The sequence below is a fragment of the Ruditapes philippinarum genome, unplaced genomic scaffold (assembly GCF_026571515.1).
Source record: "Ruditapes philippinarum isolate M1 unplaced genomic scaffold, ASM2657151v2 ctg1037_1_1_1_1, whole genome shotgun sequence".
NCBI classification, from domain to species: domain Eukaryota; kingdom Metazoa; phylum Mollusca; class Bivalvia; order Venerida; family Veneridae; genus Ruditapes; species Ruditapes philippinarum.
In genome coordinates this window covers 89115-103718 of record NW_026867166.1, presented here as the reverse complement: position 1 = coordinate 103718, position 14604 = coordinate 89115, and the positions used below count along the sequence as shown (strand labels likewise).

The 14604-nt window shown below is 32.9% G+C and overlaps 1 protein-coding gene across 1 annotated transcript; it reads right to left on the bottom strand.

Moving 5' to 3' along the window:
• Positions 1–10526: 10526 nt before the first annotated feature.
• LOC132735103 (uncharacterized) lies at positions 10527–11147 on the bottom strand. The gene has a single exon (XM_060722008.1). The coding sequence runs from the start codon at positions 11145–11147 to the stop codon at positions 10527–10529; it is 621 nt and encodes a 206-aa protein (XP_060577991.1).
• Between the last annotated feature and the right edge of the window lie 3457 nt (positions 11148–14604).

The window sequence follows — 14604 nt, the reverse complement described above, 5'->3', positions numbered from 1 at the left end:
TTTAAAGATAATTAAAACACAAACTTAAGTAAACTTTTCGCAATAAATATATTTCATGACAAAGATACACATAACAGAAACATTTACAGCAGCGTATTTTTTGAAAATCTGAATTGAATAATAAAAAACACGTAGTAAAGGTCTATGTCGTGTTTTTATAGTTCAGTTTTGTATTTACCTCGTGCTCTACAATTACGTAAACTGCTATGCTTATGGCTCAACATTTGAATTATGACAAACAAAATTCATCAAGAATAGATTTATGTTATATACTTATTAAAAACTAAAATCTAGCTTGTGTTAAGAAAATATTATTTGTCTAAAGATAATAAATTCGAAACTTATGTTGGCTTTGTTCAATGGCTAAAGTTATTTGACAATTAAAAACCAATAAAAAGGCTCGCTTAGAAACTATCAATATTTTTTATTGCATAATGATATTTTCAGGACATTCATAAAGCTGTTTTCAGGCCAATGTTACTATTAATTTAAATTGTATATAAACCTTATTACATTATCGATCCACAGGCAATATGTAGGTCTTCAAAATAATTTATAAAGTAAAAACAAAACATTGTCATATTCTTAGATTTCTTTAACGTTTGAATTTATATTAATTTTCTCCTTTGAACGTACATAACAAAGTTGAACAAATCAAAAGTAAATTCGTTTGGCTTGTGTGCATAAATATCCTTCTCATATTAAAATCAAATCTTTAACCTGGGCGAATATGTATTATATGATAACTTTTACTTTTGAAGAAATTAATTGATTTTATCAGTTTTGTAATTTTCGATAAAAGCAATTGCCAGCTATACGATTAACAATGGCGTTTAGATTAGTTTATCTAAGTTGTTCGATGTTTCGCTTGGATAATCGTGATTGTTTATTTAGGCTGTACCCGCGATGCGCTATGGCACGATGGTACGATGGTGAAAACACAATGGTACGATGATAAGGACGCCATGGTACGATGGCGAAAGCGCGATGGTACGATGGTGAAAAGGCGATAGTACGGTGGTGAAAACAAGATGGCGCGATGGTTTGATGGTGAAAACGCGATCGAAAGATGAAAAAAACGCGATATAACATCAAGGTACCAAGACAAATGTTATTCTTCCCTCTCATTTCGATCATAAAACCATCAAAAAATTAACAAGCTGATAGGTGATCTGATGTGTATAAAATTGTGACCTATCACAAATGTTCCAAAAATGTTCCGATAATAAAATTTAGACATAAAAACACGAAGTTTAGTACGGAATCCTATTTTTTGTGCACATGTCTGTCTTTGCAACATTTCTAATTAAGTTAAAAGCATTTCCAACAGCAATATTCTGCGTTCGATAAAAGAGAACAATTTTGACATCTTAGAAATGTTTTTATTCTTGAAAGCATTGTAAAAAGATTTCATGTCTTCGACAGCTTTTTCTTCCTCATTACGTGAAATGTTTTCAATCACATCACATGATTTATTGAATTCTCATTCTAACTTGCATAAGATGGAAACACTAAATTTGGCCTTTTACTTTTTTTTTGACTGTTTACTTACAAACTGGGTTCATGCTTTCATATTAAATCTTGATTAAAGTTACTATTTTGTTATTCTTCTGAATTATTTAGTACACACTATTGATCAATTTTGTATATGTTACACTGGTATTCTAAATGTATAAATCAAACAGCAGGTTCTGACCATTTTTTGAGCTTATATAAAAACATAGTTGCAGTATCTTACTTAGTATCTAGACATAAATGACGTCATAATTTGTTTATATCAAGTTTCAGTTAACTGCACTTTTTATTATCTACATTATTAGGTTTAGAATATTATCCAGGAAATGTATACAGACATAGCAAGAAAAGAAACACATAAGTTTGCCTTAGCATGTTTCTACTAAAACATATAACATATAAATTGAAGAAAATTTGTATTTCTAAAATTAGCATTGTAAGCAAATTCTGATTTAATGATTCAAGCAAAAAATGCCATGTTACAGGAAATTAAGTATTAAAAGACAAAACTTAAACGAACTGTTGCTTGCCACAGTTATATGTTATATATGAGTTATATGATCTCGAAAATAGCCTTATGTTGTTAGCACTTTTTAAAGTTAAAGGGAAAGTTGTTTTTATTGTTTGGAGGAAACGTTTAATTCAATATCCTAACACTTATATGAAATCCGACTTTATAATTGCTAAATCATTTGAAGACATAAAAGTCACGAAATGGATGTGTCAGCGGGGCTTCAGTCAAATATGTCTACAATTGGTGTAATTAACCCTGTTCCTGCAAAATATTATGCAACTAGTATGAACTAGACAGTGATAGATTAGAACGTAAAGAACGTATTAGAACAAAACCTAAGCTTAATATATCGACGCATTTTGTCTGAGAAAGATAATTTTTATATTTCCATTTCTGAAAAGATTGGCATGTTCTTTGTTGTTGTTAATTTATAAAAAAGAAAATTAAATATGAGCACAAAGTTATACAAACACATAAATATAATATGCATAATCTTATCTTACTGGCTAATATCTAAATATATAAATAATATTTTTACTTATGTCTTACTTTGATTGTTTTTCCATTCTTCGATAAATGATGGTTTGTTATCTGAATCATCATATTGTTATTACTGTACCTGAAGATAAAAAATTTTAAATGAGGTGATAAAATAAACAAAAGAAATTATTATCCCGTCTTTTAGTTCAAGTAGAAAGGCATATTCTAGGACTGTTAAATTTGTTCTTTCGTTCTTTGTTTATTCCGTCTCAATCCTTGTTGGCTTTTTCATATCAGACTGGGTTTTCCGTTATTTAAAATTATACCGGAAGTTTTATCTGGCATTGGAATGCCAAATGAGTCACGACCTCATAAATGGCGTCATTTTAGCGCATTTGATAAATGAGGCACTTTCAAATTTTGACTTTTCGGCGTACTTACGAATGAAAGGTGACAAAGATGTAATTTTGTCGTTATAATAATGTTGTAAATTCATACGCCATTGTAAGAAATAGTTAAGGATGTTATTATAAAAATTCTCATGAGAAACATAATTTATTTAAGTAAGCATGTAAAATATGATAAGATATGGTAGAATATGCAAGAAAAATATCTTATATGTGTTTGCGGCTCAGATCGAAATATTTGCATTGAGTACCTGCCAATAGTCTGCAACTCGTTACGTATGACAGATTATATTAATTTGGATTAAATTGATCCATAAAATTTGTAGCACAATGTAAATGATGGATAAAACTTTGTGTAAACTGGAATTGGTGTCAATTTACTCTGCCGTTTACTTACATGAATTTCGGTACTTCCTGACAAAACTTTCTATCAGTTTTTAGATTTGTTTTGAATCTTTTTTCCAATCTTTTTACGTTATGCTCTACTTTCTTTAGTTGTAAAACATCTGAAAAGTTATACATACATTTTTAAAACATTATTAAACACATGTTTGACATTTTTCACAATAAAGAGATATCGACTTCTGAGGCATTATGTGCCTTTAACAATTTTAGTTGACCGTCCTTTTTTACATACTAATTAAATGAGATTTCATCTGACAAGAAAGCCTTGCCTCGTTCAAAAACGACCTTTGTTATAGTAAATTATAGCCGAAATGTCAAAGAAAACCACTTTGAATTCCACTTGGAATCTCTTAATTTATTATTTGTTTTCATAGTGTTTCCATTGGTCAACATCTGCGTCGAACAAATGATATATGCTCGTATATTATTGCCCTATACATCTTGTGTAAAGTCATAATACACCATCTGTGGAGTCTTTAGAAATATGGAATGATATTGAGGTAAAAATTACACACTGCCTGCTTACTGTTACAATTTACTCATTGACACTGCTATTGCGCTTATTTATACAGTCACTTTGCATGCTTCCATTTTATTTAGTTCCGCCCATTGTTTTCTCGTTAAGGGCACACGCTTTTTATTACTTGGGGACCATACGCCGCTTTTCATGGAATGGCACGGAAGTGTCACATTGAAGGTTCCATGATAACCGCCGTATGAACACATCTGCGTATATTTCTAAATCCAAAATTTTACCATTTCATGTTTAAATGTTGAATTCTGCTTAAGCCGGTGGTAGGGGCGTGGACGGTAACTTGCACTTTCCAGTACCGTCCATGGGCGGGCTCAGTCAAACCGAGCCTGCACATTTTCAATTTTGCCGTGTTGGGCTTTCTTAAGGGATTCTATTGTTATCTATTTTATGATCACATCCGTGTTATTTGTGCCGTGTGGCGGCTGTTAAAAGTCTCCCCGTACATTTAATCAATGATGTTATATTTTCGATCCTTGAGGATCGTTCAGCACGACATTATTGTTGTGCTTGTGGTATTTTTAGTTTCAATTTTTCGACATTTTCTAGTTGGGTGGTTCCAATTTTCCTACTTGAACAATGTTGAATCACCCTTAGGATATGTTGCCTGCTTTTTAAATTTGTCTTTGGCCGTCTTATCTGTGATACGCAGGCTTCATAACCTCAGATTCCCTTTCAAAATTCCATTTTATTTAGTTCAGCCCATTGTTTTCTCGTTTAGGGCACACGCTTTTTATTACTTGGGGACCATACGCCGCTTTTCATGGAATGGCACGGAAGTGTCAGATTGAAGGTTCCATGATAACCGCCATATGAACACATCTGCGTATGTTTCTAAATTCAAAATTTTACCATTTCATGTTTAAATGTTGAATTCTGCTTAAGCCGGTGCTAGGGGGCGTGGACGGTAACTTGCACTTTCCAGTACCGTCCATGGGCGGGCTCAGTCAAACCGAGCCTACAACATTTTAAATTTTGCCGTGTTGGGCTTTCTTTAGGGATTCATTTTTTATCTATTGTACTTGCATCACGCTTGTTGACAATTACACACTGCCTGCTTACTCTTACAATTTACTCATTAACACTGTTATTGTGCTTATTGATAAAATCATTATACATGCTTGCATTTTCATCCGCTTGTTGACAATATCATGCTTGGAAGTTACAACTTGTTTGGTATTCAGTCCCTGATGCCTTTTATATATTTTCATTTGAGTGAATGACAGCGCAATCTATCGTAAATGTTTATTTCATCATGCTGTGCCAGTGGTTATCTTGGTTATTTTGTAATGCATTCAATAACAAAATACACGAAGTGATCAACCAGTATGGAAAATGTTATCAGGCACTAGGCAAAATTTAACTAAGCATAATGTCATTTCAAAATTTACGTAGCATTGACTATATATGCTGTATGCATGCCATAACGTATAAACAATAAACATTGACTCATTGCTCAAAATTTTGACTATAAGTATTATGCCAACAGGAATGTGACCAGTAATGATGACGGTACATCTAATTTAGTAATTTGATTTGATTTAGGGGCCAGATTAAATTTAAGCTCGCCTTCTACATCTCATTTGCTTAAATCAAATTGTTTTTCTTAGAAATGGAGGACTTGCGGTTTGACATTCCTCAAATTAAGGTGGGTGGAATCCCGGGATCCGGGATTGTATTAGATATAGACGGAAAACTAATAAACTTTATTTGTGTAATGATTATTGTCGTAATGAAAGGCGGTTTTAAAAACGTTTAATTTTATTTTTTATTGTATGTAATGAACGGTAAATTAATTTGACTTAGGATATAAATATATTTAGAGCTATTTATTAACAAACTTAAAATGCGGAAATCACAATACTTATAATTATATGCCTAATTAATTGGAGAAATTAAAGACTATATTCTTGAGTTGGTCAAATCCCGGGATCCTTTAATGTTTAAATACGATCCCATTTTTTCTGAAAACTATATCCTTGATCTGGTCAATTCCCGGGATCCCTATATGTTTTAATACGATCCCGGCTTATCTCTTAGACTGGTCAATTTCCGGGATCCCTATATTTATTAATACGATCCCGCTTTTCTGGCTGAATTGGTTTACTTTTTCTTATTGCATATTAGCACTATTGATGCATAATATACAACGACTTCCATTGCCATTACATGTAATTACAATATTGAATGCATAATTCACATTATGCTTACTTTCAACTTGCTTAGTGGCTAATTGCATCTTTCATCTTGTGCGGTCACATCGTGTGTTTTGTTCTAGGAGCATTATAACCGTGCAATGTTGAAATATCAAAGCCTATATACAGTCCCGGTATGTTGAAATATTTACGCTACATTGCACTTTCATTTAGTCATATAGACATCAGGGACTGATCACCAAACAAGTTGTAACTTCCAGCAAGCATGGTATCATTGTCAACAAGCGTGAAAAAAGTGCAAGCATGCATAATGACTGTACCAATAAGCACAATAACAGTGTCAATGAGTAATTTGTAACAGTAAGCAGGCAGTGTGTAATTGTCAACAAGCGTGATGAAAGTGCAAGCAGGCATTGTGTAATTTTTACCTCAATATCATTCCATATAGAAATGATACTTAGTTCCAGGCATAATAGTAGTGAATACATTAATACAAACTGGTTGCACATTTTATACGTCAATTAATATTTAGAATACGGAGGTATAAAAAAAAACTTTCATTTTATTTGAACAATATAGAGTGTAACCAGTATAAGTGGTTTGTTCTGCGGTGTCTTTATTTCTGCGTTTTCTGCGGTCAGTTTCAGCACCGCAGAAATAAAAACCGCAGAATATTTCTCTACATTTTTTTAACGATATCTGTCCTACATTATGACCTGTTTCCAACGACTAACGGATTATAACGGTTAGCGGGTCATCGAATTATATAAAATTGCTTTCGGCTAAGTATGTAATATGTGCTTGTAAGGATGTATTTGTTATTATGCCAATTTATGAACAAAGAAATTTAAACATCATAGTGTTTATAAAAATAAAAGGTTTGTTTACCACTAAATCATTAAAACCATTTAAACCCTAATACTGCTAAATAGTCGTCGTATACATTAATTGGTGTCTGATTTACGATAAACTTCTATCAGTTTTATTAAATTAAAGATACTACCGGGGCATGTTTTTCACACGTCATGTCACGCTGATCAAAAGATGCAAACTGTCTATTATTGCACATTATATTTGTTTGCAAGCAAACACTATAATTGTTGTAATTACCATATAGTTTTGCGGTGACGACGGTAAACAAAATTTCAATGCGAATGTGTACATGCAAATAAAATAGGTAAAGTAATGTGACTTAGACTTTGATAGGATGAGTCGCAGAATTTAAATCACGTTTTTGTCCAAAGATTGTGCCGCAGAAATAAAGTCCGCAGAAATAAAAACATGCCAAAATTTGGAAAAACCGCAGAATTTGGAGCCCGCAGAAAAAAACCACTTATACGGTAAGATAAAATTTTAAAAGCCCCCAGCAGTACTGAGGCTGCAGACCGTTTCAAGCCGGCACCCCTCTGTGTTCCTCAGAAGCATGTTAAGTTTGTTTGTTGGGTTTTCTTCTTTTTTTCATACTATTATAACGGAAGATAACGTGACTTTGTATAGTTAAACAAAGAAGTAATGCCGACTTCTGAGCCTCGGTAACGTCAATATAATTTTATAAATTTAGGTGGGAAATGTTTCTTAATCCAAACTAGCCTATCATATGCACGGTTACTTTAAAAAATCAATACCAAGTGCATGGTCATATGTTTTATTGTTATCGCGAACATTGTTTGAAAATAAGTAATCCACACGACACGGTATAATTTTAACCAAAATGGATGTACTCGTATTAATAGACAACTATAACAATTATTAATACTATCATTTCTTATCGTAGAAGTCCATGTCCATATAAAATCTTGCTGAAAGATCTGTAGAGTAAAAATGTTTTAAACATATTAAACAACACAATGATTTCCCTAACACATATCTAAACTATTTAACCTCTACTGTAGAAATAGACTTCCGATCTTTTAACATAACACAAGCTTTTTTTCTTTTAATTTAATGCATTTTAAGGATTTTATATTTTGTCTGTTAAAATTTTTTCAACAAATTTTAGACTGAAATTTATTCCTATGTATAGAAAATATACGTGTCTGCAAATAACATTTATGTGACCATGTGCATTATTTGTGGTTTGTTTCTTTAAATGAACGATCGTTTATCATGGTTGTTTATCGCTCGTAAAAAGCTCGATCGTCATGTAGCTTCATTGTATCATACTCTGCATTATGAAGTGTTACATTTTCCTAATATAATCACGTACACAATTTTATCTTGACTTATTTATCATAATGCAGACTATGGTCTTGATGCACAATTTAGAATCTTTATTGTCATATTTATCAACAGATGGAAAATAGTTATTACTTACAATTAAATTTTCTGATTGAAAAAAACAATATGACTTCTGATATTATCTAAGTATGGCCGAAAAAAGAATTCTTTAAGGAAGGTTTCATTAGAGTAAATGATCAATTTTTAGGATGGCTAATTTTTAAAATTAATCACGATATTTTGAGAATTAGAATTTTTTTTTTTTAATATGATGTACGCATTTGCAACATGTCTGGCACGTATGTTATCATCAGTTAATTATTTATTCTATCCTAAAATCAGACAACATCGTGCATTAGGGAATTAAGTCATAGCGTGATAAATGTTATCACTGAAAGCCATTTCAAGTATTGTCTAAAAGGTATTCAAGTGGCTACGTCTGCCATAATTTTGCCAATTCAAGAAACCACGAGGGCGTTCGATATATTCGTATACTAATGTCCTCATTTATTTTATTTCTGATGTCCTTATTTTTTCATTTCAGAAGATATTTTGATTAGAATTTATCAATTGATAGCGTTGTTATTCCTTTTCAAAACAATGAAACTTCAAATTGATTATTACGAACCTTTAAGACTGCCAGCCATGTTCATAACCATGGTAATGCGCCAACGCCTTAGTCCGAATTTTCGTAATGAACTTATTATTAAGCGTGTAAACATAGAGTGGGTGGAGCAATGCTCGGCGTAAAAACACAATATTTTAGATTAAAACAAATAATTAGAGTCAACTTACCTTAATGTTATATGTTCATTTTCAAGACCGATGATATTGTTTCCATTAACCATTGTTTACATTTCGCTGATCACATAATGACGTATTTGGTGAGAGATAAATAAAGCCGGGATAAACAGGTGCGGTTAAAGTGAAATTTTACCAAAGCTCGGTGTACTGTACAAAGTGGTCTAGGTTTGATTTTCAAAATATTTATTTTCCAATGTGATGAAGATAACATATTTAATACATTGTAACAAGCAATTAAGTCAATAAATTTATTTTTACTTTATTTTTTGCGCATTTTACAACCCCTATATGCATTACTCATAAACTTTCAAATATTTTTTTTCTTTTCAGCCTTTGTTCGAAACATAACACGGACATTACACATATAACTAAGTTTGAACATATAGTATCAATATAACCAACAGTTCATTAAGATATATATGTATTTTCCAAATAAAACAATCAGTCTTATCAGAATCATGTCAGACTGTGTAAATCTGTTATCATATATATTCCTCTGTTTTTCGACAGGTATTACATAGCCACAAAGTTTCACAAACAAGACTTTTATCTACGTCTGTCTGTTCAGAGGAAGGAAGGCATTCATAGTTATACCAGGTATCACACCTATCCATTCAACCCAGTACAACTGTCTGCTGGTCATACAAATTACACAGACACCATCGTCGGACATTGGATCAGCCGACACTGCTGTACCAGAGACACACTCGGGCAAGGGAGATAAAGGAGTGGATTTTAACTGGCTTTCAGCAGATTTAACTTTCTTTAAATGACCTTCAGACTTTTTTGTATGTTTCGATTCAACAACCATTGCCTTATCATATGTGGTTCTGCGTTTTTTGGAAGGCTCTAGTGCTGGTGGTTCTAGAAAAACTTTAGCAAGACTTTCGGGTACCATCCCGATTTTAACAAGCATATTCGGAACATGGCCTAAAACTGATGCATCTTTTGACACATCAGTAGTGCTAGATGTGGACTGAACATTTTTTATTTTCTTTACAGGACCTGACAAAGCCTTAACAGAAGACTTGTTATAGGGGTATACTCCTGTGGGAGAAAAAGAAGCAGCAACAGTTGCAGGCGTAATCCTTTTCATAGCCTGGTGCAAAACCTTTGGAAACAGATGCCGAGGCAGAGATCTAGTGACAGCATAACCAAGGTCTGACAAATTTTACATCTTACCTTTGCCTTCAAAACATGAATATACCCCATATCTAAAGGTTTCAGTAAGTGGGGTGAATGGGAAGGGAAATACAGGAGATCAATACCATTCTCCATAGCTAGGTTTACTACCCTACCTGGCACATGGGATAAGTGGTTTTCCATGATTAGCAAACAAGGTCGTCTTTTTCCACAGAACTGGAGAAATATTTGCTCAAACCACAGGCAAAAGAGATCTGTGTTAATGAAACCAGAATATGTGGTCTCGAACAACCAGTTATCAGGTAACCCATCAGAGAAGGAGGCCCTGGGCAAATGATTAATGGTGGCAGTGTCTAGCCAGAAGCTGATACTGCAAAATTCACGGTGACATGACCAGACAAGGACAGCTGTACTTGAAAAGCATGTCTTACACCTTTCTTGGCTACAACAGACTTATCAGAACTTGAATAACTACCACTAAAACCCGTTTCATCACAATCAAAAATACGCGTGGGATCATTATAGACAGACAAACGTTTCAGGGTATTATCTAACAATTCAAAGTACTGTTTTAACCGTCCATTAGTGATAGAAGCTCTAGGTCTATCAAGGCTGTGAGCATTTCTAATTGAAAGTTCTGGGTGTCTTTTGAAGATTTTCCTCATCCATTTGTTTGAAGGTCCTTTCTGGGTGTTTATAACAGTATTTCGACCTGTGGCCATAATTACTTCTCTTGTGAGGTCTCGAACCATTTTCTTTGACAGAGGAAATCCTCTTTCAGACATGTAAAGTATATAGGACACAAGTGTTGCTTCCTCCTCTGATGTTATTATTGGTGTACGTCCAAAAGAAGTATCTAACCCTCTGTAACGCCCTCTGGTATAGTCCTTCAGTGTGGACTGAGGAATTCCATACAAGTGCAATGCCTTGTAGACAGATATCCCCCTCTTTACTGCGGCCACAGCTTTTGTCATCTGACCACTATCATGATTTTTTCTGTTGTTGTGGCATTTTTGAATCAAACAATCAGCAAGTTGAAAATAGGATTAAAATCATGATTTTGAATTCTTAATGGACACCACGATAATTAAGCAGAATAAAAAGGTGCGGTTTAGATATTTTTAGTTATTTTTTCTGTGAATTATTGTAAAATAGTCGGGTTTATCTTTTAAGAAATAAATTTGTTTTAAAACAAAAAAAGTCACAAATTCTCATTTCTAATGACTATCTACTGCTGAAGTACAAAAGAACAGGGTATACAATGTTGATATGCACTGTAGATGGAGGGGTCCGTATAAATCCATGCTGTTTGTTAAATTTCAACTGTGAATTTTTATAAGAAAACATGAAAATACATTGAAATTTGATTTCTCTTCCTTATTCATAAAAAAACTTAAAATCTTACCTGTTTAATGGCAGATATTGTATGTAAAACAAGACAACTCGAAATCTGTACTGAATTTATTCAGACCGTCGTCTGCTATACCGTGGTCACGTGACTTCGACGGAAGTGAACCGCACCAGGATAAAATCGCGATTAATGTAAATAAAAGAACCGGTGACCTAAATTGGGTATTCTGTTAAATGTTTTAGATATTCGTACAGAAGTACTATTTTACGCCGAGCATTGGTCCACCCACTCTACCTACTTTCTTAATAAGATAAACACTTAAAATAACGTTATGGCAACGTTACCTGAAAATATGACGTTATATCGACGTTGGAGTTTTAATAAACAACATTTTCGCCGTGAGAGCATCAACATTATGGACGTCAGAAAAGATGTCACAAGAAAAGCTGGAAACCAAGGCAGTATTTAAAGTTTGCCAGGATTTTGAAAACATTTGCAACTCAAGAAAAAAATGGATATCTGGCAAAACACTCCGCATTGATAACTTCAGGAAATTCGATTTCAGCAAATGTTTTAATGTGACAAATTAAAAAGGTAGTAAACAAATAAAAACACGAAATAAAAAGATTTCATTGCCAAATTTTAAAGTAAACAAATATGTTTTGTTTTTAAATTTTGCTTAAGCTGAATATATGAGACGTGGACGGTAGCTTGCATTTAACAGTTCCAATCAAGAACAGGCTCAATCAAACCTAACCTGCAACATTTTCATGTTTTGTCTGTCTGGGCGTTCTTTAGGGATTCAGTATTTTTGCAGAATATATAGCAATGGTTTTGTTGCAAACTTTTAGAGTACTTTTCCCGATTAAAGCAATATTATTTTAAAATTCTTAAAAAATCAGTCAATTTCAAATTAGACTTTTGCTTACAAAATTTTGGAATTCTAAAATATAAAGTTATTCATATTTCTCTCTTTACCGGCATGACATGTTTGCTCGAGGCACATATAACGCTTTTGTACTTTATAATGCAATGATTTGATGTGCTTAATTTATTTTATATTTTGTCAATATTTTTTTCTAAATTGCAAGTCATTGAGGATTTGCGTACTGTTTGAATCTAAAGGTCGTTTAAATCTTTGAAATATATAGGGAATGATTATTTGTTAGTTTAGAAATATTTCAAGGAAATAACGGCTTGACCCTGACGGTTTTTGAATAAACATCGCCTGCAAGACTGATTGTCCTACGCATTTACCACTGTCACGTCATATGCGAAGTACATTTCAAAGGGTAAGTAACACATGAGATGTTTCGACGAGTGAACTTTAATTTGAAATTGCATGATAAAAAAACTTTTCAATTTTATTTTAAATGTCTTGTCTTTTTTAAGTGGTGTTGTTGTTGTTTTGTTTGTTGCTATGTTTTTAACGTTTTGAAAATGTGTGTAAATATTCAAGTGCTTCCAAAGGAGTATATTTCTGATGAAACATTCATCCATTGATGATATTTTCCCGTCATCCTCATTCCAAAACAGTTCAACTAGACTTGAAATTACATTTGAAAAATCCAAGGTATATTTTTACTGACTGCTGAACATGTTATTAAGACGTGTTATAACATGGACCTGTACTATATAGTCGAAGCTTTCACATAAGAAACGGTTTAGAAACATGTTTGATTGATTGATTGATTGATTGATTGATTGATTGATTGCTTGATTGATCGATTTTTTTTTAATATTATTTTAGATCAATACTTTTTTCAACAACTGCACATAAAAAAATCAGATTTAACATAAGTAAATGGTTAAAAGGGCGTTTGTTAATGCTGCTATTATCGAACAAGTAACTGTAAACGTTAAGCGTAATTTTGTTTGTTGATAGAGGCAGAAATTCGCTTAATGTAAATAAACATTTCTCCACGCTTAAGTTTTGTAAAATTTGTAAAATCTTATTAGATATGTTGTTTCAAACTACTTAAATGTCCTCTAATAGAAAAGATTTTAAGAACATTTTTAATATAAAGCACGCTAACATTTCTCCATAGAAGGAGTTTTTGAATTCTTTAAACGAATACTCGATGCTAATGTAATTAAAAAATGAAAATCATAAGTCCATTGGAATAACACTATTCTAGAAATGAAGGATATAACTTATTTCAATTTATTCTTATCCGTTTATTGAAAATGTATTATTATGCCTTATAGATATAAAAGTATTCTGACAGGTATAAAACTGTTTAACATGGTGGTTAACACGTATTTTAAGATAATCGCCACAGATGACAGACAGCTACCTGTTTTTGCCAGAAACTTGCAAAAATAAACGATGTTACAGACAGAATAGATTTGAAGGTAAATGGCTCAATTATACCAAGCTAACATGGTGATTCACACGTAGTTTAATAATATAGCCACAAATGTCAAACAGCCCTACCTCTTTGTCAAGACGCTTTCAAAAAACGAACGATGTAACATACAGAATAAATATGCAAGTAAATGTCTCCATAATGTCACACTAACCGTGTGAGTAACTTAGTTTAGGGTTATCATACTGTCCTTCCTGTGTTTTTTTCCTGACACTTGAAACAAGAGGGCCATGATGGCCCTGAGGTCGCTCACCTGTATATAGGCCCCCATAGAGGGGCAAGTTTAAACACCAGGGCTTTTATTTGAACAAACTTGGTAGACACCTACAAGAAGATGTTTCATGCTAAACATGTAACCTCTAGCTCATTGGGTTTTTTAAAAGAAGATTTTTTAAGTGTTTACTATACACATATAGTTAAAAACAATGACACCTCTGGGGCGGGGCCAGTTTTGACCCCAGGGCTTTTATTTGAACAAACTTTGTAGAAACTCACAAGAAGATGTTTCATGCTTAATATCTAAACTCAAACTATTTGGGTTTTTTCAAAGAAGATTTTTAAGTTTTTGCCATACACATATAAGGAAAATCAATGACCCCCCGGGGTGGGGTCAATTTTGACCCCAGGGCTTTTACTTGAACAAACTTTGTAGACACCCATTAGAACATGTTTCATGCTAAATATCTTACCTCTGGCTCTTTGGGTTCTTAA